Source organism: Myotis yumanensis, unplaced genomic scaffold (genome assembly GCF_028538775.1).
Source record: "Myotis yumanensis isolate MYYU_CA2020_CCGP unplaced genomic scaffold, mMyoYum1.0.hap1 SCAF_17, whole genome shotgun sequence".
In the NCBI taxonomy this organism is placed as follows: Eukaryota; Metazoa; Chordata; class Mammalia; order Chiroptera; family Vespertilionidae; genus Myotis; species Myotis yumanensis.
The window spans coordinates 9,418,077-9,440,212 of NW_027223768.1; the positions used below are offsets into that span (position 1 = coordinate 9,418,077).

The 22,136-nt window shown below is 53.8% G+C and overlaps 1 protein-coding gene across 4 annotated transcripts in view; it reads right to left on the bottom strand.

Moving 5' to 3' along the window:
• Nucleotides 1-4,746: 4,746 nt before the first annotated feature.
• Nucleotides 4,747-22,136, bottom strand: part of IGSF3 (immunoglobulin superfamily member 3) — an 86,659-nt gene continuing 69,269 nt past the window's right edge. For all 4 annotated transcript variants that reach the window (XM_070396180.1, XM_070396179.1, XM_070396178.1 and 1 more), the window contains 4 exons: nt 18,566-18,976; nt 12,523-12,930; nt 8,259-8,741; nt 4,747-7,704 (listed from right to left, as the gene is read on the bottom strand). In XM_070396180.1, the coding sequence (XP_070252281.1) occupies nt 7,454-7,704; nt 8,259-8,741; nt 12,523-12,930; nt 18,566-18,976 (1,553 nt within the window). In that variant the 3' untranslated portion in view covers nt 4,747-7,453. The remainder of the gene's footprint in view (nt 7,705-8,258; nt 8,742-12,522; nt 12,931-18,565; nt 18,977-22,136) is intronic.

Genomic DNA, 22,136 nt, shown 5'->3' on the forward strand with positions numbered 1-22,136 from the left:
ACGCCCTCTGACGCGGAAAGGCACCGCCCAGCCAGCCCACGTGGTCCGCGGGCTACTCCTTCCTTCTGCGCGCGACAGGGCGGCCCCGCGCTCCCCGCCTCGCGCACCGGCACGGCCCCGCCCTCCCCCCTCGCGCGCCGGCGCGGCCCCGCCCTCCGGCCCGCCCTCCCCTCGCGCGCCGGCGCGGCCCGGCTCTCCGCCCCGCCCTCCGCCCCGCCCTCCCCTCGCGCGCCGGCACGGCCCCTCCCTCCGCCGCGCCCTCCCCTCGCGCGCTGGCCCTGCCCCGCTCTCCCCCCGCCCTCCGCCCCGCCCTCCCCCCTCGCGCGCCGCCCTGGGCCCCCCCCCCCGCCCCCCGCTCCTGCACCCGGTTTCCCCGGCATTTGCAGCGTGACGGAGGCATCTCCGTGGCGGGGGGTTCGCTCCCCCACAGCTGCGCCCCATTCAGCTGGCCCCTGAGTGGCAGGACTCCGCGAAGGACGGGGGGCTTGCTTTTCCTGCCAAGTTACTAGGCTAAGGGGACCCCGGACCAGACAGGTTAAACAGGGAACCGGGAGCTGTCAGACACCTGCTAGCCTGCGTGGGGTTCCTGGTGCCGCCCCTTCACCGCCAGTCTCCTCATCCGAGCGCAGGCCACCTTCTCCTAAAGCCTGCCCCCAACCCCAGCACTCCCTCCCCCGGGGCCGGGACGTCCAGCCTTTGGTTTCTCCCTCCTCAGTTTCCCTCTTAGCTCTTCTTTTCCTCCATCTCAACTGTGAACCTCCCCGAGGCCGAAGCGGTGGGTCTGCTTACGGTTTGGCCAACCAAAACCTCTCCCAGGACCAGCTCCTCCCACCAGCGCCCCTCTCAGCTCCCTTTCTATGGGAGAGAAGCTCCCAGTCTGCCCGCCCCTGGGAGTTCAGGGAACTCTTTCAGGGACGGGGCCTGTCCGAATACAGTAAACGCCGACATGCTGCCAGCTGTGGGAGAGTGGGAGCGTGTGAGGAAGGATTCGTTAGGCCTGCCTTGGTTGGACACCCCTGACCAAGGAGCAGTGCCATAGGAGAGATGCTGTGTTGGCCTGGCCTGTGTGCTCCTTGGCTAGAGCGTTGCCCCTGCACCAGAGTCAACGGTTTGATTCCCAGTCAAGGCCACTACCTGGGTTACAGGTTCGATCCCCTCCCTGGGGTGCATGCACCAATCCATGTGTCTCTCTGACAGCATGTTTGTTTTTCATCTCTCCCCCTCCCTTTCACTCTCTCTGAAATAAATATCCTCTGGTGAGGATTAACGAGAGGGGGGGGGGGGGGGGGCGCTGTGCTCCCATCAAACCTTTCTAGGCCCAGTTGGCATGTCTCAGTGGTTGAGCATCAACCTATGAACGAGAAGGTCAAGGTTCGATTCCCAGTCAGGGGCACATGCCAGGGTTGCAGGCTCGATCCCCAGTGTAGGGTGTGTGGGAGGCAGCCGATCAATGATTCTCATCATTGATGTTTCTACCTCTCCCTCTCCCTTCCTCTCTGAAATCAATAAAAATATATATTTTAAAAAAAACTTTCTAGAAGCACTGAAATGTCTGGTCCAGCTGACCTTATGAATCAGAAATGGCTCGGAAAGGCCGGACCTGAAATTCCTCAGGCAGTCGGCCAAACAGGCCCTACCTTGCCACCGAAGGAGGGCTGGGTGTAGGTTTTCTCCTGGACCAGTGACCGGAGGCCTACTTGTACCAGCTGTCATTGTAGACGATCATGGACTAGAAGGTAAGAAAGGAGCTCATTCGCCTGCTCTCTGGTTTCCTGGCTCTAGTTCTTGCCAGCCTTGGAACTTCTCCCAGGAAGCCTACAAACCCTAGAACAGAGAGAGGAAATCACTGCTCCTAGACCTACAGACGTGAGTCCTCTTGCCTCCTGCAGAACTGTCTATTCTCTTCACTTACATATATAAACACTGGGCGGATTTGCACTTAAACACCCAACCTGAAAACAAGGTCCCAGCGTGCTCTCCCTCCAGGGAGCATGCCCGTGCCATTCCCTTCCCCTTCTCCTTCCCCCCTAAACTCCAAGGGGCCCCATGAGATTGCCACCTGGGTAGCTCGTCCTGAGCTAACACCCTGACCTGTCTCTCAGGCCTCCTTTTCTCTGACTTCCAAGTGAGCCACAGCAGCCCAGCCTAACCTCATTTCCCCACCATATCCCCCTCCTGTTACCCTAGGCCCGTGGTCGGCAAACCACGGCTCTTTGGCCCCTTGAGTGTGGCTCTTCCACAAAATACCACGTGTGGGCGCACACGTACAGTGCGATTGAAACTTCGTGGCCCATGCACAGAAGTCAGTCTTTTGTGGAAGAGCCGGTATTTTGTGGAAGAGCCACACTCAAGGGGCCAAAGAGCCGCATGTGGCTCACGAGCCGCAGTTTGCCGACCACTGCCCTAGGCTCTTCCTTGTTTCACTGTTCTGGCCTTTAATAAACACCCTCTAAAATTCATCTGGACCGTCAGCTGATTTCACAACAGAAACTTTGCAGGCCAGAAGGGAGTGGCAAGAAATAGTCAAAGTGATGAAAAACAAGTACCTACAACCAAGATTATTCTTCTCTGCAAAGCTATCATTTAAAATTGAAACACAGCCCTCGTCGGTTTGGCTTAGTGGATAGAGTGTCGGCCTGCGGACTGAGGGGTCCCGGGTTCAATTCCGGTCAAGGGCACTACCTCAGTTGAGGCTCCTCCCTGGTTCAGGCCCTGGTAGGGATGCATGCAGGAGGCAAAAAAATTGATGTATTTTCCTCACATCAATATTTCTCTTTGTCTTTCCCTCTCTCTTCCATTCTCTCTAAAAAATCAACAGAAAAATATCCTCGGGTAAGGATTTTAAGAAAATAAAAATAAAATTGAAACACACATAAAGAGCTTCCCAGACAAGAAAAAGCTAAAGTAGTTCATCACCATCAAACCAGTATTACATGAAATGTTAAAGGGTCTTCTTTAAGAAGATCAAAAATATAAATAATATAAATAATAAATACATATCTATCAATAATTGAGCCTAAAAAACAAAATAAAGGGACAAGCAGAAAAGAAACAGGTTCATAGATACAGAGGATATTTTGACTGTTGCCAGGTGAGAGGAGGGTTGGGAAATGGGTGAAAAAGATGAAGGGATTAAAAAGTAGAAATTGGTTGTTACAGAATAGTCCTGGGGATGTAAAGTACAGCATAGGGAATATAGTCAACATTCTAATAACTCTGAATGACGTCAGATGGGTATGAGATTTATCAGGATAATCGCTTAGTAAGTAATATGGTGTCCAATCATTGGGGAGTATACCTGAAATTAATATAATGTTGTATGTCAAGTGTAATCCTACATAATAAAGAGCTAATATGCTAATTACACCTAACGGCAGAATGACCTTCCAGAACGACCTTCCGGAATGACCAGTGAGCGGCTCTGAGGCAGCCAGGGCTGCGAGGCCTGAGGCAGCCCGGGCTATGAGTGGTGAGCCCCTTGCACGAATTTCATGCATTGGGCCTCTAGTTGAAAAATAATGATTTAAAAAACCGAGGCAGTGGGGGTGGGATGGGGTGGGGAGAGCATTTGGGAAAAAAATATCAGGCAAAATAATAAGACTTAACACAGAACTATTCTGGATACCCAAGGGATAAAGTCACATTTCAACTGCTGGCCAAACCCATGGCTGCAGGAAGTAGATAAGAAGCCGAGAAAAGCACAGTTAAAGCCCCTAGAAGGGCTTGGGTTATAAAAGAAGAAAAAGGAAAAACACCTCTCTCTGCTTCTTACCCTCTATCTAGGTCAGTGGTTCTCAACCTTGGCTGCACATTAGAATCACCTAGGAATCTTTAAAATCCTGATTTCTGGGCCTCATCCTCCAGAAATTTTGCTTCTTTGTTACTAATGTTGTGGCCCCACCCCATAACAAAGAAACAGAATTTCCAGAGGATGAAGCCCAGAAATCAGGATTTAAAAAAGATTCCCAGGTGATTCTAATGGGCAGCCAAGGTTGAGAACCACTGATCTAGGTCCTTCTGCATATTTTTGGGTGGGTTTTAAAGTTACAGCTGGGTTCTGACTAGTCACGCACCACTGCTATGGCTCGCGTCATTCTGCCCTTCTCCTCCCTTTGCAGACAACACCCCAGCATTCAAGTTGTGTGGGGACCTGAGACTGCTGTGCTGCGTGCTTTCACCGAACAGGAACGCACAGCTCCTGCCGCTCCTCCAGCCGGGAAAAGGCTTGCTGAGTATCTCACCGCCAGGGCAACGCTCCACAATTTGAGAAGGATGGTGTGGTCTTGCTGCAGAGGCCCTCGATGGCCAAGAAGATTGTCCCATGCTTCTGCTCTTCTCCATCAGTCTCCTCTTACCCCATCCTGCCCACCTCCTCCCCCACCCCTCAAAAGAAAGCTAGAGGTCATAGCTCTATATTCTGAACCTGCCTTGCAGGCCACCAGGTGTGTTGTGTGCTGCACAGCACAGCCTTGACAGTCAGGGCAGAGCTATATATTTATGCTGATAAATCTTCAGCTGGTGGCAGTCAAGTGTTTTGAGAAAGAGGTGTTTTTGGTATCGTGTGCACAAGGGCACCACTTACGATGGGGGCAGTACAAGATAATAAAGGCCGAGATTCATGAACCTTGAGCCTAGCAGGCCAATGTGGGGGCAGAGCTGTGTTACCCCAGGTCCGCGGGTTCATGGAGGAGGTGACTGATTAAGTGTGGAGCCAGAACAGTGCACTCCAGGAAAGGTAAACAGCCGTATTTTCAACATAATTTATTACAGGTGTCTGAAGTGTATATAAAACGTTTTAGTGCAACATCTTACAAATAGTTTTCCTTTAAAAAAACAAACAAAATCAACAGCTCTCTACATCATGCATGGGTAGTTTTCTTACCCCACCTCTTTTTTTCTTCTTCAACTATTAACGCAGAGAAACCATTGTTTGAAAAGAATATGAAAACTTGCTACAGAAACACTCTGGTCAAAGAGGGTGTGGTCATATCCATGTCCTGGGAGGGGCCTAGCACAGTGTAGAGTTCATGAATGCAACACTGTAGATGGAGAGAAGTCAAGAGGCAGTCTCTCCTGGTCTCAAAGCTCCCGTCGGCAATGTGCAATGAGGTCTCCCAGCCACTGGAGGGCACCGTTACCATTCATCTGACACCGCATTTCCATAGAAATGGCCAAAAAAGGGAAGGTCCTGGGGATTTTCATAGAAAGCTGGAAAAGCTCCCCCTTTGATGGTATCCCGGAGCCCATAGAAAAGACACAGGAAAGAAAAACAATTATTAAAATACTGGCTTCGGTTTATTTTCTTTCAAATTTCCCGCGACGACTTCACCTATGTAATGACGTGGCAGCAGCTACCTTTCTGCAGCTGTCAATTCAAACTCAAGTCTCAGGTGCACATCCCGGTCCCAGACAGCCCTCTGGCATCTTTCCATTCAGACAGAGGACCAGTAAGTCTTCTTCCCTCATTGACGCAGTCTGTAAGTTAAAGGTCAGCAATTTCCCACTGAAAGCCCACAGCCCTGAAATGACAAAATGGGGCAAAAGACTGCCTTCTTCCCTCACCACTGAGCCGAATATGCACCCTACAGCATTCGTGCAGCACAGTAAACGGGAATGGGCATGTGAGCACTGGAGAGCGAGCACTGGTGCACCTGCAAGGAGTAGAAGGCAGGTGTGTGTGAGCCTGTCAGGAAGTGCTTCCCTTCAGCTGTGATGGAGCAAAGCACCTGCTGAGCACCCCAGACCCAGAGCAGGGTCAGCACCCACATGGCCTGGGGAGCCCCCCACCTCCCTGGAGGCTGTTCAGTCTCAGAACAGGGTTTCCCAGAGATCTCTCTGGTTCGACCTAGCGCCCAAATCCGTGCTGGCCTTTTCCAAACCGGGAACTCCCTTGGGATTCGAGATGCATGCTCACTGAGAAAGGGTGATGGCACCCTGGCCCGCAAAACACAGGGAAGTCGGGGCATGAAACATCTTAGTGAAGGGGTGAGCACCTGCAGCCGCTGCCGCTCCCCTGGGGCCCCGCTTCTGGCCTGTAAAGCAGCAGGGTGACACTGGCCTTTGTTGGACTCTCAGGGACATTTAAATAAAATGCTGCCATCACAACAAACCACCAAATCACCAAAACCGCAGACGTGATCTGAGGAAGGGAAGGTAAAACCCCTGCGGACAAAGGCGTGTGGTGCTTCCTCTGAAGACCGGGGACCGTCAGCGGGGGGGGGGGGGGGGGGGGGCCTCCCAAGAAGCAGGGAGAGATCAGTGGTGAGGAAGGAAGACATCCGTATCTTTGAGGAAAACCTAATGGAAAGGAAGGAGAAATGCAGCCTTCACACTTCCAGGGAGGCATCATTCCTGCCTGCTCCCCGAAATCAGCTCCACAGCGGGCTGCCCCCTGTGCAAGGGGCTGAGCTGTGCAGGCCCCAGTGCCCTCTGCCAGGATAGTGGGGCTGCTCGGGCTGTGTGTTCAGCTCAGCGCTGTCCCCTTCCCCGGCTCACTGGCCACTTTCTCTTAAGAGTTTGGCAAAGCACCTTAGCACGGAAGCCCACCTGCTCAGCTACCAGCTGCAGACTGCCCTCAGTGACTGCATCAAGCCGACAACGTGCCCTTCTTCCTCCCTCCACTAACCATGGGCTCTGACCGACCTGCAAGTCAGTCGCTGCTGAAAGCTCCCCCTGCCCACACTGGGGCTTTTGACTTGTTCTCCAACCAAGGTTTCGGGTTTTTTGGCAAGGCTGGGAGGACGCCGATTTCCGCCTCCCTGGCGAAAAGGCTGGCCGGCCACCATCTCCTGTCTCCTAATGGGCTTATGCAGGATTTCTCTGGCACAGACACAGTTCTTGAAGCAAAACAACAAAACTCCAGCTGAGGGAAAAGATCAGATACAAACTGGGCCCACACTTCCCATCATTTTCAAGTCTCACGAAGGAAGTAAAAAACGTTCGGGTGTCTTTTGTTCCACCGGTGGTGGCATTTTCAAGTGTGCAAAAACCAAAGGTCCTGGAAGGGATTCCTTCACTCTATAAAGTCCGTCTCTCCTTTTCTCATCCGTTGTACGTAAGAGAAATGCGTCCACAACATTACGAAATCCAAAAAGAATAAACCACGGGTTTTTAAAGAGTCCAATAGAAAGAGTGAAACCCCTGCGACGTCTACCTATTACTACCTGTGAGTAGGCGTGGCTCCAGCGCCGCTCACTACATTACCAAGAACGAAAACAAGAGACCTAATGCCGCGGGATGACCACACCTGCCCGGAAATCGCTCACCCACCGGGGCCGCCACCCACAGGCAGCAGGCTGCCTCTGTGGCTGGCCGGGGACTGTGAACACATCTCGCGTCGGACAGTTTTCTGGGAAGGCTGTCCGGAGTCTGGGTGCTGTCTGCTGTCCCATCACAGAGCGAGAGGCAGCGTGGGGGCCCTCAGCCCCTGGTGGCCGGCGTCCCCGGGGGGCCCTCAGTCTATGGCTCCTGGGTGGATGCTGAGGACGGGCGGCTCCAGGCAAGTGGGGGAGTAGTTGAGGTGCGGCTCCTTGATCCACAGCAGGGGCACCCCGTTCTTCCCGTCCGAGTTCTTGCTGGAGCTCCGGCTCTTGAAGCGCACCAGCAGGATGGAGATGATCAGGATGCCGAAGATGGGGAACGGGTAGAAGAAGACGAAGTAGAAGAGCGCATCGTTGGAGCAGATGGCGGACTGCAGGGTGGAACCTGAAAGGGCCAGGAGGGAGACGAGACAATGAGGGCTGAGGACCTGGGCTGTCAGCGTTTGTTCCTGAAAACCTGCTCAGCTACCAGCTGGAGACTGCCCAACCCCGACCCCATGGAAGCCACTTGTCCTTCCCCTACCGCCACTAAGAATGGGGACAACCTTTATATTCTTTTTTAAATATGTTTTTTTTTTTTTTTTTTTTTATTGATTTCAGAGAGGAAGGGAGGAGAGAGAAACATCAATGATGAGAGAGAATCATTGATGGGCTGTCTCCTGCACGTTCCCTACTGGAGACTGAGCCAGTCAGAGAATAGAACCGGAGACCTCTCAGTGCATTCGATGACGCTCAACCAACTGAACCACACCAGCCAGGGCTCAATCCCTATTTTGGGCATAAGGAATCAGGTCAATTCCATGAACTGGTATGCAGATCCTAAATGCTCAGGACAGGCGAGAATGCAGCTCATGAACCCATAATCCAGTTGTGATCTTTATTTTCCAGGCAGTTGTAATCAACTGGGACCTCCTCCCCCTGTGAATTGGGAACACTCACTTGTGTCCAGCACTCGGATGCTGATGGGGGCCGACTCCTCCTCCGTCAGCCGGTACCATTCCTTCTGGGGGCTGGGGAGCCACTCCTCCACGCGGCAGGAGTAGTTGCCTGTGTCTCGGGGGCTTGCCTGCAGCACCGTGAGCCTGTAGAGCAGGGGGGACAGCCTCTGGAAGCGAAGCCTGCCCTCCCAGGGGCCGCCCTCAGGGCCAAACACGGCATCGGGGCCCACGCTCAGCAGGGCCATCCGCTCTGTTGGGTCCTCTTCCTCTTCCTCCTCCTCCTCCTCGTCCTCGTCCTCGTCCTCCCGTTCTTCTAGGCCAGGGCTGCCCGCATCCCCCCCGGCTTTAGTCCTCAGGGAATACCAGGCCACCGCAAAGCGCGAGTCCTGGCTGGAGCGCGACACGATGCTACAGTCCAGCTGGAAAGCTGCCTTCTCGGTCACCGTGGCGTTGGGGACCACCGTGTCCACCTGCAGGGCGGCCTCTGGGGGGACAGGGGACACAGGAAGGAGAAGAGCCTGTTTTAATTTCTTTGCTCGAGACAACCTCAATGTCCAACACTAAATGCATTGTAGTACATCAGACAACAGCATGCTGCGCACCTGCTGGGAGGGATGAGGCGGCGCTATGTGCAGAGATGGGAAAGGAGAGTCAAAGAAAAGCGCTAGAGCAGCACGCTGTGTTCCTTACTTGGCATGGTAAGCAGAAGAGCGCGTCTTATTCTGACGTGCAGGTCTATGTTTGCATGGGGTGCCCATGGAAGAACTCACAGACCTGGTGCTGTGGCTGCGTGTGGGAATCGGGGGGGGGGGGGGGGCAGTTATTTTCACTGCAAACCCTTGCAGTGGTTGAATAGTGTGTCCTCCGCCCACCCTCACAAATTCACGTCCCCCTGGAACCCAGCATGGGGCCTCGATTGGAAACAGGGCCTGTGCCGATGTACTTAAGTTACAATGAGCCCTAAATCCAGCGACTGGTGTCTTATAAGAAGGGGAGAGGCCCTGGCAAGTGTGGCACAAAAGTTCACTGGTTCAGTTCCCAGACAGGGCACACGTCCAGGCTATGGGCTCAATCCCCAGTAGGGGGCGTGCAGGAGGCAGCCAATCAATGTTTCTCACATCAATGTTTCCCTCTCTCTCCCTTTAAAGTCAATAAAAACATATTTAAAAAGAAAAGAAGGAGCGGAGAGGACACACAGAGAAGACAGGTGAGGCAGAGGCAGGGGCTGGCGTGACACGGCTGCAGGCCAGGGACACCTGGGGCCCGAGGAGCTGGGGAGAGAGGCCAGGACGGATTCCTCCCGAGAAACATCCGGGAGCACGGCCCTGAGGACACGCTGATCTCGGACCTCCAGCTTCCAGAGCTGAGAGGGCATACATTTCGGTGTTTTAAGCCATCGGGTTCGGGCGCCTTTGTTCCGGCGGCCCTGGGAGACAAATTCGCCCTCGGCAGCCTTTGCATCTGCACCGTGTGCATGTAGATTGCTGCCTACGCTACCGTGACCCCCAGGAGGTGAACATTCTCCAAGGACAGAAGTCAAACAGCAGACACCAGACTGGAAAGGGGACTCGAACTGAGCAGGGACCCCCACCCTCGGAGGATAACACAGGCAGTGTCTCCCCGACAGAGAAACCGCAGCCTCGGGAGGCGCCCCACCAGGTGAGTCACGGCTCACAGACACTGTCAGACAGCCCGAATCTGTTGTATTTTGCGGCTGTTTTAACAGCTCACGTGGGTAGGTTCTACACAAACCATTCTCTCCCCAGCTCCTAAAAGGCTCTGTTTATGAAACGCGTGTGAAAGATGCCAACGCAGCATTAACAAAAGCAGAGAGACCACGTCGGAGTCTCCTTGGATGAAGACCAAATCGGAGCATTTCCCAAGGACTGTCCTGGGCTTTCAATGAATTGGCTTAATGTCGCTCACAGGCGAACACAAGGCTGGGGTTCCCACTGCTTTTGTAGCGCTCCGCCAAGCCCTGGGCACCCCCCTCGGCCCACCTGGAATCTCGGTGTGCACGGCTGGCACACGGGGTCTTCAGAACCACGACAGGGCACAGCGTGCCATCCCAGCCCTTCCTGGGCGGGGAGTGGGGGGGGGAGGTCGGGGGGATGTGCTGGGGACAGAAAGTGGCAGAACGGGGGAATAATGAAATCCGTCCACAGGCTGATGCAGAGAACATGGCTAACGCGTGACCCCAAAGCCATGGAGAGAAATGCTGCACAGCAGGGCGGTCTAGGGTGCTTTTCCCCCCAGAGTCTAACACTGAGTCCTAACGCCCCTAGTGACAGGCCACTGTGTCGGGGGAGTGGCCCGGGGAAGGTGGCCATGGGCCCGCCGTAGCAGGAGGTCGGGCCCCCAGAGTGCTCTTCCCCATCCCCTCTCCCTTTGTCTCTTCTTGTCTAACTGCTCAGACCTTCTTCGGGCCCCTTTAAGTGCCTTGTCTGCAGTAGTGACTCAATACAAGGTTTTCAAATAAAATTAATTTCCACCCTCATTCAACCCTTAACACGCCTCTCTACCAATTCGGTTCCCCATGTCTGACTCCCAGGATAGACCAACAGGCCCCTTCAGAGGTTAGCAGTCCTTCCTTTCCTCCTCCAGGTGGGAGCCCCGAGGAAGTCCATCCCGTCCTCCCCGACTTTGTGCTGACGGCTCCGAGGCAGTGTCCTTGACCCCCGACTCCCGGGCGGTCTGACAAAGGTGGCTCTCTCTTTCCCACCTGTGTGAGCCGAACACAACTGCCAATCTGCTTGGCTAGTACCACCTCACTGAGGGCAGGAGCCCTTACCCTCACGAATTTCATACTACGGTTGACCTTAAGCAATGCTAGGTGACTCTGAACTCCTGGAGTTGCATTATTCCAAGTCTTCTATCCGTCTAACCTATACCTCAGGAAGAACACCTCGAAGAACAGCCCTACAACTAAAGTTATGCAATCAGTAAAAATGTGGCTATGAAACGCTAGTGAGATTATAGATAATTTTCTTTTTCAAAACTATACTTTTCTGTTTTCTAAATGTTTTGTAACTGGCACAATCAACTAACATACAGTCACGCGCCACATAATCGAGCTTCGGTCAACGCTGGGCCACATACAGGACGGGGTCCCATAGGCGGAAACATTCCCATCACCAGGGACATCGCTGCCACTGGAAGGCTGTACTGCACAGCCTTCCTCATGTGCTCGTGGTGATGCTGGTGTGAACACACCTACTGCGCTGTGGCCGTATAAAGCACAGCGCCTACAGCTACGTACAGTATGTGGTGCGGTGACAATCAACGACTGTTACTGGTTTATGTATTTGCTACACGATACGTTTTATCGTTATGTTAAAGTGGACTCTCTCTACTTACAATAAAACGTGTTTGCTTATAAACCAGTGTGGCCTGTACACCTCATACGCCTCGTTTACTGCGTCTCCTGGTTGCATCACTTTCTCTTGTTTTGTACAGAGCACGCCATGCAGGCGTGAAGCCTGGAGCGACAGGCTGGGCCATGCGGCCTGGTGTGCAGGAGGCTGCACCATGAGGTGTGTGAAGTGCACTCTGTGATGTTCGCACGACAATGGAATCGCCTGGCGACGCGTTGCTCAGGATGATCCCCGGGGGTAAGCGGCACATGACTGTGCTCAGACGGGAAGGAAGGAAGGCGGGCTGGGGGGTCCAGGCTACTCATCTGGCTGAAGTCCCTTTCACTGCGTGTTTAAATGTGTCACCATAACTAGCCCTAGTAATTGTGTGTTTTCGGGTATGTTAGAAACAAACAAGAAAGACAAGAGAAGCACAAGGCCACATGGACTGGACATTCACACCAATAACGCTGCTCGGAAGTGAGAGTGCAGGCTGCATGGACTTCATCTTTTTCTACTTGAAGCACGTGAATCAATTTCTTCCCCACTGAAAATCCCTAAGCTTCCTTTCTGAACCCCATGGCTCCTGTTTCAAGATCCCTGCACATCTACCACGTGTCCAAGTCTGAATGTCTTCTTTAAAAGGAAGACATTCCATGATCTGGAATCATTAATCATCAAATGATAGTCTAGTGAACAAACAGAATCCCGAGGCCGAAGCCAGATGTGCACGTTGCCATCCACGAGGGGGAAATGGAGGCAATACTGAACGCAAATGCAAATGGTGAATGCGCACAGATGTGACGGCAGACAACGGATTAACTGACACACTAATGTTAGGCAGCGCATGCGATATCATACGCACAGGGGGAGAGGGAACGGGTGTGGAGGCCCGGGGACAGGAGCCCTCACCTGGTCGCGTGACTGTGACAGCGGTCTGCCCGGCAGTGTCCTCTGCCCGTTTGTACCACAGGCCGCCGGGGCTGGGCAGCCACTCCTCCACGTGGCAGCTGTAGGTGCCGCTGTCCTGCACCGCCGCGTTCTGGAGGAAGAGCCGGAACACGCCCGGCGAAGGGCTCTCCAGGTGCAGCCGCCCCTTCAGGTTGTTCTTGGCCGCCTGCTCCCCGTAGTGGAAGGTGGCCTCGCGGCTCAGGCGGGCCACGGCCTCCCGCTCCGGGTGGTTGGGCTTCCACACGAACCACTCCACCACGAGCTGGGAGGCCGGGCTGGTGCGGTTCAGGACCACGCACTCCAGCTGCACCTGCCGCGTCTCCAGGACCGACAGGTTCCCCTGCACCTGGCTGAGCTTCAGGCGGCTGTCTGCAAAGGCGAGGGGGAGAGGTCAGCACCAGAAAGCAGCAAGCCACCCGCACGCCCCCCTCCAAGCACAGGTGATGGGCGCCTTCCACACACAGAAGACAGCACCCTCAGCTCGAGGAAGCGTGTCTCAGGCATGGCCCCCGCGTGTCCGAGTTCTCAATAATGTGCCCAAGTGTCCGAGTTTCACAGAGCTCAATGTGACCGTGACAGCTGTCCCCCATTTATAACCCGCATCAGCTCCAAGGCTGAGCAGAGGACAAGCACATCCTCTTGTCCTAGACGACGTGTGCAGATGACTGTGCATCCCAGTGACAGTGGACCGCACGGCGCACGGCTGAGGGCAGGTGGCTGGGAAAGGACAGGAAAGGGCATGGTGAGACCCCACCCAGGCAAGAGACTTCTATTTTACTTAAAAAAAATTTTTTTTTTTTTACTGATTTCAGAGAGGAAGGGAGAAGGAGGGAGGGAGGGAGAGAGGGGGAGAGAGAGAGAGAGAGAGAGAGAGAGAGACAGCAACAATGAGGGAGAATCATTGATTGGCTGCCCCTTGCACACCTCCTACTAGAGATTGAGCCCTCAACCCGGGCATGTGCCCTGATTGAGAATCAAACTTCGACCCTCTGGTTCACAGGTCGATGCTCAACCACTGAGCCACACCAGCCTGGCTAAGCAAGAGATTTTCAAAACTGGCCCCATGGAGGGACCATGCTGGGCTGTGAACCATGAAAGAGCTGCAGAGGAAACACAGCTTATAGGGTCTCGGGGTGGCCTTGAGCATCACAGTTCTTACTCAAAAAACCCCACACGGTTTCCTCTCAAGGTGGGAGCACAACTGATCTGACAGCAGCAAAGAAATGAACTGACACCGAGGGACCAGGGGTTTGAAGAGTCAGCCCATCGGAAGGGTCACTAGATGCACAGCCTAACGCCCCCGCGTCACCTCATCACAGGCCCCAAGGAGCCCGTGTGGACCCGAGGCATCACAAAGCTGTGACGCTGTGCATGCACCGAGGCCCCGGGGGGGTCCCCTCCTGAGGGACACAGAGGGAGGGGAGGGCGTGCGACTTCACCTTTTACTTTTTACGCTTCAGAACTATCAGAATATTTCACAACACACACGATTACTTCAAACAATTAAAAACAGAAGAAATATTTTAAATAAGCAGTCTCCCCAAAACACTCACTCTCTGTCTGGTGTCCTGGGTTGGAAGATTGTTTTCTTCTTTGTGCTTTTGTATTTTCCAAAAGCTCTACAGTGTATTCTTTCTCAACAGAAAATAAAAAGGGGGGGGGGGGGGGGGAGGACTAGAAGCAGAAAAAAAAAGACACAAAGAAAAACATCCAAACCAAAAAAATCTCAACGGAAAAGGGGGAATGGCATGCGCTGTCTTCATCAGCGTCCTGTGAGCTCTCTGTTCACAGTGTTAATATTCCCCATACACGCGATTTCACTGTGTTTTGACAAGAATCCGTACAGCCCTTCGCACTGCCCTGGTTCACCTGCTCCGTCTCGGCCTCAGGTGGGGAACTCCTGGGATAAATTTAGGATCTGGGAGTTCCCCACCGGAGGCCGAGACTCAGAGCAGGCGAACTGAGGCAGTGCGAAGGGCTGTACAGATTCTTGTCAAAACCCAGGATAAATTTAGGATCTGGCCTTGGCCGATTTGGCTCAGTGGATGGAGTGTGGGCCTGTGGACTGAAGGGTCCCGGGTTCGATTCCAGTCAAGGGCACATGCCTGGGTTGTGGGCTCAATCCCTGCAGATGGCAGCCAATCAATGATTCTCTCTTATCACTGATGTTTCTGTCTCTCTCTCCCTCTCTCCCCTCTCTGAAATCAATAAAAATGTGTTTTTAAAAAAATTTAGGATCTGCAGAGAAAGTCTTGTTTTTGGCACAAAGAGAAAAGGGAAAGGGCGGATGGTGACTAAGAACGCTTGCAGGGTGTGCCGCGTGCTCTCCTAAGGGAGCCGGGTCAGAAAGGAAGAGAGACAGGAAGAACAGAAACCTGCAAGAGCCTCTGTGGGCCAAGAACCAATTCCAACTTCTGTTTCCAAAAGCCCCTGGGACTGTCCCGGGAGGCAGGACACAGGTCACAGGAAATACCAGCCGGAGGCACTTGGCCCAGAGCTTCCTTCCTAGCGCAGCAGCAGAAGGGTTAGCATAGCATGTCCCTTGGGAGGAGGACGGCCATTCTAGAAACAACAGCCCGAGGAATAGGAGGGCCAGCCACATCTGGACTGGGAACCCGGCTCCCTGTGCCTTCTGAACAGCAGGTGCGAGCCTCAGCCGCCTGGGAGACAGGCCGTGGGAAGAGTGGTGCAGAGAACCAAGGACTTGTGCTCACCCAGGGAGCGTCCGGCCCAGAGGAGGAGACACGAGTATGTAAATAACGAGTATGTGACGCGTAATAACTGACTATCCATGAATTTCCCTAAGTGTGACTAGGCTTACGTGCTCATCACTACCTGTCTATACACAGGTAAGTGAACAGGGACAGGAAAGGGGACACAGGGTGCCTAAAATGCTGTTTCAGTTAAAAAGAGCTAACCTCTCTGAGGAAGAATGAGATAAATGGATGCCTACGGTCAACGTGTTCCAGGCTATGAGGACAATCAAAGGCCCTCGGGGGTTCAAGGAAAGTGACCATTCATTCCTTGTTCAAACAATATTTACTAAGGGGGCCAGGCCATGACCGAAGACACAAAGATACAGCCCTGACCTCAAAGTGCTTACCGTACGTACAGTGGGGGAGAAATGCAAGCACACACTTATGCTATGTTATGCTATGTGTTTTGTAAGAAACCCCTGGTGATGGGGGAGATATCAGGGAAGGCTTCCTGGAGGTGGTGCTGAGTGACATGTTGGGAATGGGGTGATGCCAGGGGAGAACAGGACAGGGGCATGCCAGGGGAAATGGCAGCAGAAGAAAAGGCAGGGAGATGGGACTCCGGCTGCCCACACAGCACCCCACCGCCCTTCCAGAAGGACAGTGACAACCAATTGTAGGGCACACAGGGAGGAGGGTTGGAGAGGGAGCTCAGGGCCGCCTTATGTGAGAAGTTCTAGAGCAAGCATGTCAAACTCAGGGCCCACGGACCGCATGCAACCCACAATGAATATTTTTGCGGCCCAGCCAATATAACGGTATGTAAGAAACGTTTTAATAAAAATTTTGTGACTTAATTTTTACAATATCCTGTTATACATAATTATTAATAACGAACTACAACATTTGCTAATGATTGATTACTATGATCGTGTTGCATTCATTTCCCTTACCCGCCTTACACACAGGCACACCAATTCTCTCCACTAATACTAGCAGCGAATATTTTAGCAGCCGATGGCCACGTCATTAGTCTTGAACTGACCTGTTTGGTGTGCGCAACAGGAAATATTTCGCTTTCAGAGAACAAGAAAAATAGGTTTATTTGTGTTACGCTTATTAATTTGTGCAGTTATTCAGTGTCTGGTAAGTTAATGTTCAAGAAAAAAATAATTTTTATTAAAATGTTCTATTATCTTATGTTAACGATGACTCGTTTATTTCAGCCCTTTGTATTCAGCATGTCTCTATTGAAATAAACCTACGTTTCTATGAAAACTGAAGCTTTTGTGTTTTTGCAACCCACATAAACTTAAACCTTGTTTATTTGGCCTGTGTTAGCCTTTGAGTTTGACATGCTTGTTCTAGAGCTTCTTTAACAAGAAGGGGAGACTGATGGGCACACTAGTTCCCTTCTCACACAGTCATGAGCCACTGGAATGACGTGGATACACTCTGATAAAGTGTCCTCAGGTGATCTTGTCAGTGTGCGAACATCCGAGTGCGCTCACACACACCTACACAGTACAGCCTCCTACACACCTAGACTCTAGGGCAGGGATGGCGAACCTATGACACGCGTGTCAGAGGTGACAAGCGAACTCATTTGTTAAATGGCATTTAAATATATAAAATAAATATCAAAAATGTAAGTCTTTGTTTTACTATGGTTGCAAATATCAAAAAATTTCTATATGTGACACGGCACCAGAGTTAAGTTAGGGTTTTTCAAAATGCTGACATGCCGAGCTCAACAGGTTCGCCATCACTGGCCTAGGGTCTAGCCCAGGCTCCACACCTGCACAGCATGTTCCTGTACTCAATACTGTAGGCAACTGTGAGGCAATGGTAAGTATTCGTGCATCTAAACAAAGAAAAGGTGCAGTAAAAATAAAAGACGAGCAAGGGTGCCCCTGTATGGGGTGCGTGCCATGAATGGAGCCTGCGGGACCGGAAGCTGCTCTGGGTGAGTCAGTGAGGAGCGGGGAGGGACTGTGAAGGCCGCAGACGTACACACCGTCCCACGAGCCCTCCTCCTGCTTCCTCCCAACAGGGTCGGAAAGAGAACCTCAAGGCTGTCAGTGCTGCTCCTGGAGCAGGGACGTGGGCGGGAGAGGCTGGGAATATCGGGGAGAAACTGGCTGGGTAAGGCGTGGGTCACCCTAATAGAGACTGTCAGGAGGTAGTGCAGGTGGTGTGAGCACCAGTGGGAATAAGAAATCGGAAGCACTGAGCTGACAGGCTGCTCTGTCTGAAACAGGTGAGTGGGTGACGGGCTGGGATGTCACCTGTGCACTCAGACTTGAGGTGCTGTGAGCGAGAGGGGAATCTATTGCCTACTGCTCCCGTCAGAGAGAAATCCTCCAGAGCCACACAGCCTTCCACTTCTCACAAGAATTCAGCTCCCTTATAATCTTATGGGACCACCGTCACAAAAGCGGTCCACTGTTGGCTCACATGTCGTTATGCGGTGCATGACTGTAATGGAAAGGGATGACCCAAACCTCTCTGGGGGTGTTCTAGAGCAGGGGTGGGGAGCCTTCTTTCTGCCAAGGGCCATTTGGGTATTTATAACATCATTCGTGGGCCATACACAATTATCAACTTAAAAACTAGCCTGCTGTATTTGGCCAAACATTTAATGAGCTCACTCCTAATGCTGTGGCAGGGCCAGACGCAATGATTTCGAGGATCTTCCATGGCCCGCGGGCCGATGTTCCCCACCTCTGCTCTAGGGGCAGATCTGAAACCTGAGAGGGAGATGATGGGGACAGGACATTCAACAAGGAGGGTGCCCTAAAGTGGAGCTGAGGCCTGGGGGGGTGGTGAGCGCTCCCTCCCTGGAGGCATTCGCAGAGGTCAGAGGCCACTGGTCAGGCTGCCCCACAGGTTTGGAGACAGGAAGCGCTCCCCCTGGGCTGGGACAGGCGGTAAAGCAGCAGGTGAGCGAGCCAGGAAAATGCCTCCTAGGCAGGATCCCTGGGGTGCAAGCTGGCCCAGCTTACGATCCCAGGTGTGAGCTGCAAACCCCGAAAGAGAGCCGGGAGCTGCCAGAATCCTGCCTGGCCACCTCCTGCCAACCACAGCCGTCCGTCGGGCCTCTCCCTGGTGAAGATGCGTCCACACAGCACAGTCAAGGATGCTGTTTGCCATCAGCACTGGGGCCCCTTGCAGCCAGTGGGCGGCCCACCGTGCGCCAGGACGATGGCCTGCGTGCCTGCACCCACCGCCAGTGCGGACCCAAGGCCCTGTGCAGGCCTCTCCACACTAAACCCACTGGCCTGGGTGGCTGCACCCCCTCTGCTCACCTGGCTGCTTCACAGTGACCTCTGTGCGCCCCGAAACCTCCTCCGCCAGCTTGTACCAAGCGAAGTTGGGGCTCAGCAGCCACTCCTCCACGTGGCAGTAGTAGCTGCCGCTGTCGCTGACCTCGGCTCTCTGGACGGTGAGGCTGAACAGGCCCCCGGACGCGTGCCTCTCGAACTGCAGCCTGGGCCGCAGGCCCTCCTCCTCGGCGTAGGTGCCGTACTCGAAGGCGGAGGTGTGCGTGGTCTTGAGGATGAGCTTGCCGTCGGCGTCCGAGGGCTTGTGGACGTACCAGAGCACCGCGAAGTGGGAGTTCTGGCTGGTCTGGGACTTGACGGAGCAGTTCAGCTGGATGGGCCTGTTCTCCACCAGCGTCAGGGTCCTCTTGGATTTGCTCACCTGCAGCTTGGTCACTGCAGAGCAAAGCGGGGAGGTCAGCAGAGCTGCCACACGCCCCTGGACACGGCGGTCCAAGCCCCACCTCCAGGCTCCTCCTCCAAAGCGCGGCTCCGTGAGAGGGACCCGAGAGGGGCTGACTTCACCCCACATCCCTCCCTTTGCCTCCTCCCTGCTGGGCCCCCACTCTGGCCCTCACCACCTCTCCCCGTCTCCTGCCTGCTCCCCCGCCTCGCGTGGCTTCCAGGGGGATCCAGCTAAAACACAAATCTGCCCACATCCTTTCCCTGCTTGAAAAGTTTAATGGTTCCCTTGCTTTTAGGTGACAGAGAAAAAAAACATTCCTTTTCACGTACAAAGTTCCTCCAGGAGGTGTCTTCACTCACCTCCCGGGACTCGCCCTGGAGCCTCCACACCCCATGCAGCTTCCCCGAGCCCTGGGCTCTGCTCAGCTGTCCTCCCTGCTTGCTCCTCTGCCACCTCCCTCTGACCCTTCTCCACTCAGCCTGCAGCCCTCTCTCCCTCATGCCCTCCTGTAAATGTTTAGCATGTGCCCACCCTGCTCCCTTGTGATGCTAAGGGCTGGGGACGCCCTGGAGAATAAGGAATAAGACAGGCCTGCCCAGAGGACACTCTCATCGCCACACTCGCCGAGCCGGGCACAGTGCCTGGGATCCAGAAAGTGCTCAGTGTTCGCTGAGATGTGTGAGCGAGTGGGTGGGGGATGCAAGCACACCAGAGACCCACGGTCAGCAGGTGGCCAGGGACACTGGGGTGATCTTCCTTTGGGGGGGGAGGGGCACACGACAGGGAAGACTGAGGAGAAAATGACAGGCAGTGGGACAGATCAGAGCCAACGGCAGCCTCCCCTGCCCTCGCTATCCCGCTCCACATCCAGGAGGGAGGGCAGACTCGGGAGTGAATCCACCCGCTAACCAAGGTGCTCACAAGCCGCCATCTAATGAGACATATCTCAGGAAGGGCGCCTGAGATCCCACCCACTCCACTTGGCTCTGCTCCCCCCTCTCCACCATCCCCCCACCACGGAAAAACACAATTCCCAGTTCCTCTCAGGAAGCGAATAGTAGAGCCATCATCCCACCTCCACCCCTCTTCACACTTGGCCTTTCGAGACCAAACCACTCACCAGCTGAGAAAGAAACCCAGGGCCAGGCATAGACCCCGGCAGGGAGGGGAGGCCAGGCCAGGTCTGCCTAGGCTGTCCCCAGCACCCGTCTTGCTCCAGACCAAGGCCTGCGCCCACAGGTCATCCCGGGCCTCCCTGGGCAGTGCTGGCCGCACAGGCTGGGAGTGCACAGGCAGCATCAAGGCCCGAGTCCCACGTGCCAAGGCACCTGCAACCTTCGAAGGCCGCAGGCTGTCACTGGGCAGCCTGGCCACACACCGACAACCCTTCTGAATGGCCGAGAGGATTCCGCAAGCTGAGGTGCCCGGCGCTGTGCCCACAAGAGCAGCTCGAAGGGCACATCTCAGTGGAGGACACACCTGGTAAATCAGGCGACACTCTGCACAAAGGGCTGCTGAACTCACACGCCTGCGGGCCTGCTGAGCCATCAGGGGCACCCCTCGCAGGGACACGAAAGAAATCCCACACCCCACCCTTTCGCTTCCTCTTTTCTATGATCAAGCCCAGTCTCCTGCCTGATCCCTTCTTCAAACACAATCACCTCCGGGGCACACTGGGCCTAGGGCGGGGCTTACCAGTAAGCTACCCCGCTCTGCAAACTCATTCATATTAGCTTGCCAGTCGACTTTCCAGGTCTGGTTCCAACAATACTTGAAACAACTAGCCCTTTCCATTGCTTTCCAACCCAGCTCACCCAATTGCATGCAAATGTATCTATGTGGGTGCACACGACACTCCCTGCATCATCTGGTCTTTGGCCAAAAACATTGGGTTGCTCAGTGTAGGGCAGAAGGCGCTTTAAAATGTATTATTAATTGGGGCCGGATTATTTTTGCAATGGTTAGTTTCTAAGGAAACCTCAATTGCTATAGTAACTGCATATGTTAAACCGGAACCCTATGACTAAACTTCAATTCGGTCACATGGTCCCTGAGGACAAGAATCCAAGGAACTGTTTCAAAGCATTTCCATTTTTATTTTCCTTCTTGTGTCAAAATATTATGAAGTGCCCTAACCGGTTTGGCTCAGTGGGTAGAACGTCAGCCGGCGGACTGAAGGGCTCCGGGTTTGATTCCGGTCAAGGTCACGTGCTTGGGTTGCGGGATTAATCCCCATTAGGGGACATGCAGGAGGCAGCCAAATCAATGACTCTCTCTCATCATTGATGTTTCAATCTCTCCCTCTCCCTTCCTCCCTCAAATCAATAAAGATACATATATTAAAAAAAAACAAATTATAAAAAAAATATTGTGAAAAAAAAAATACTGTGAAGTGCCGAAAAGCCTGAAAGAGGGGCGTTTTGGAGACGCGGTGCATGCCTGGCAGGTGGGTGAGGGGTGAGCTCCTCCTCCAGGCTCTGAAGTTCCTCCCACATCCCAAGGTCAGAAAGGACCTTTCCGGAAGCGCAGACGAGCCTGCAGCCTCCGTGACTAATGAGGCAGCTCTCGCGCATCCTGCCGGCGCTACCCTGGCCCTGTGCGGCCGGTCTGTGTCACCTGCCTCCAGAGTTAGGGGAGCCCAGCCCCCGAGGTCTGCAGGTATTTCTTCTGCAAGATCAGAACCAGCCTAGTACCTACCTCATGTCTTAGGAGTGTGTGCAGATTAATCAGCAATGGTCTCTAGAAAGAGATGAGCACAGAGCCTGGTATGGAACACACACCATCCATTTCTCTATGCCCGTTTTTTGTTGGTCGCTGGGCTCAGTCCCATGTTCAAAGCACAGTGTTCGATTGAGAACTGTCAATCGTACGTGACACACATCCTACGAAAACTGCTGCCCATGGACCGGCAGCATCGGCGTCACCAGACAGCTGGTTAGAAATGCAGACTGGCAGGCCGAGAATCAAGACCCCCAGGTGGCTCACACACTTTAAAGCCCGAGGACCTGAGGACATGGCAGTGGAGTGACTGGGCTCAGAGAGGCTGAGGACTGAAGCTTGGTTAGCCCCACGGTGAACCAGCAGGACAGGCAGAGGGAGGCCAGAGAGGCTTAGCGAGGACCCTCCTGCGGGCACACACTCAGCTCATCG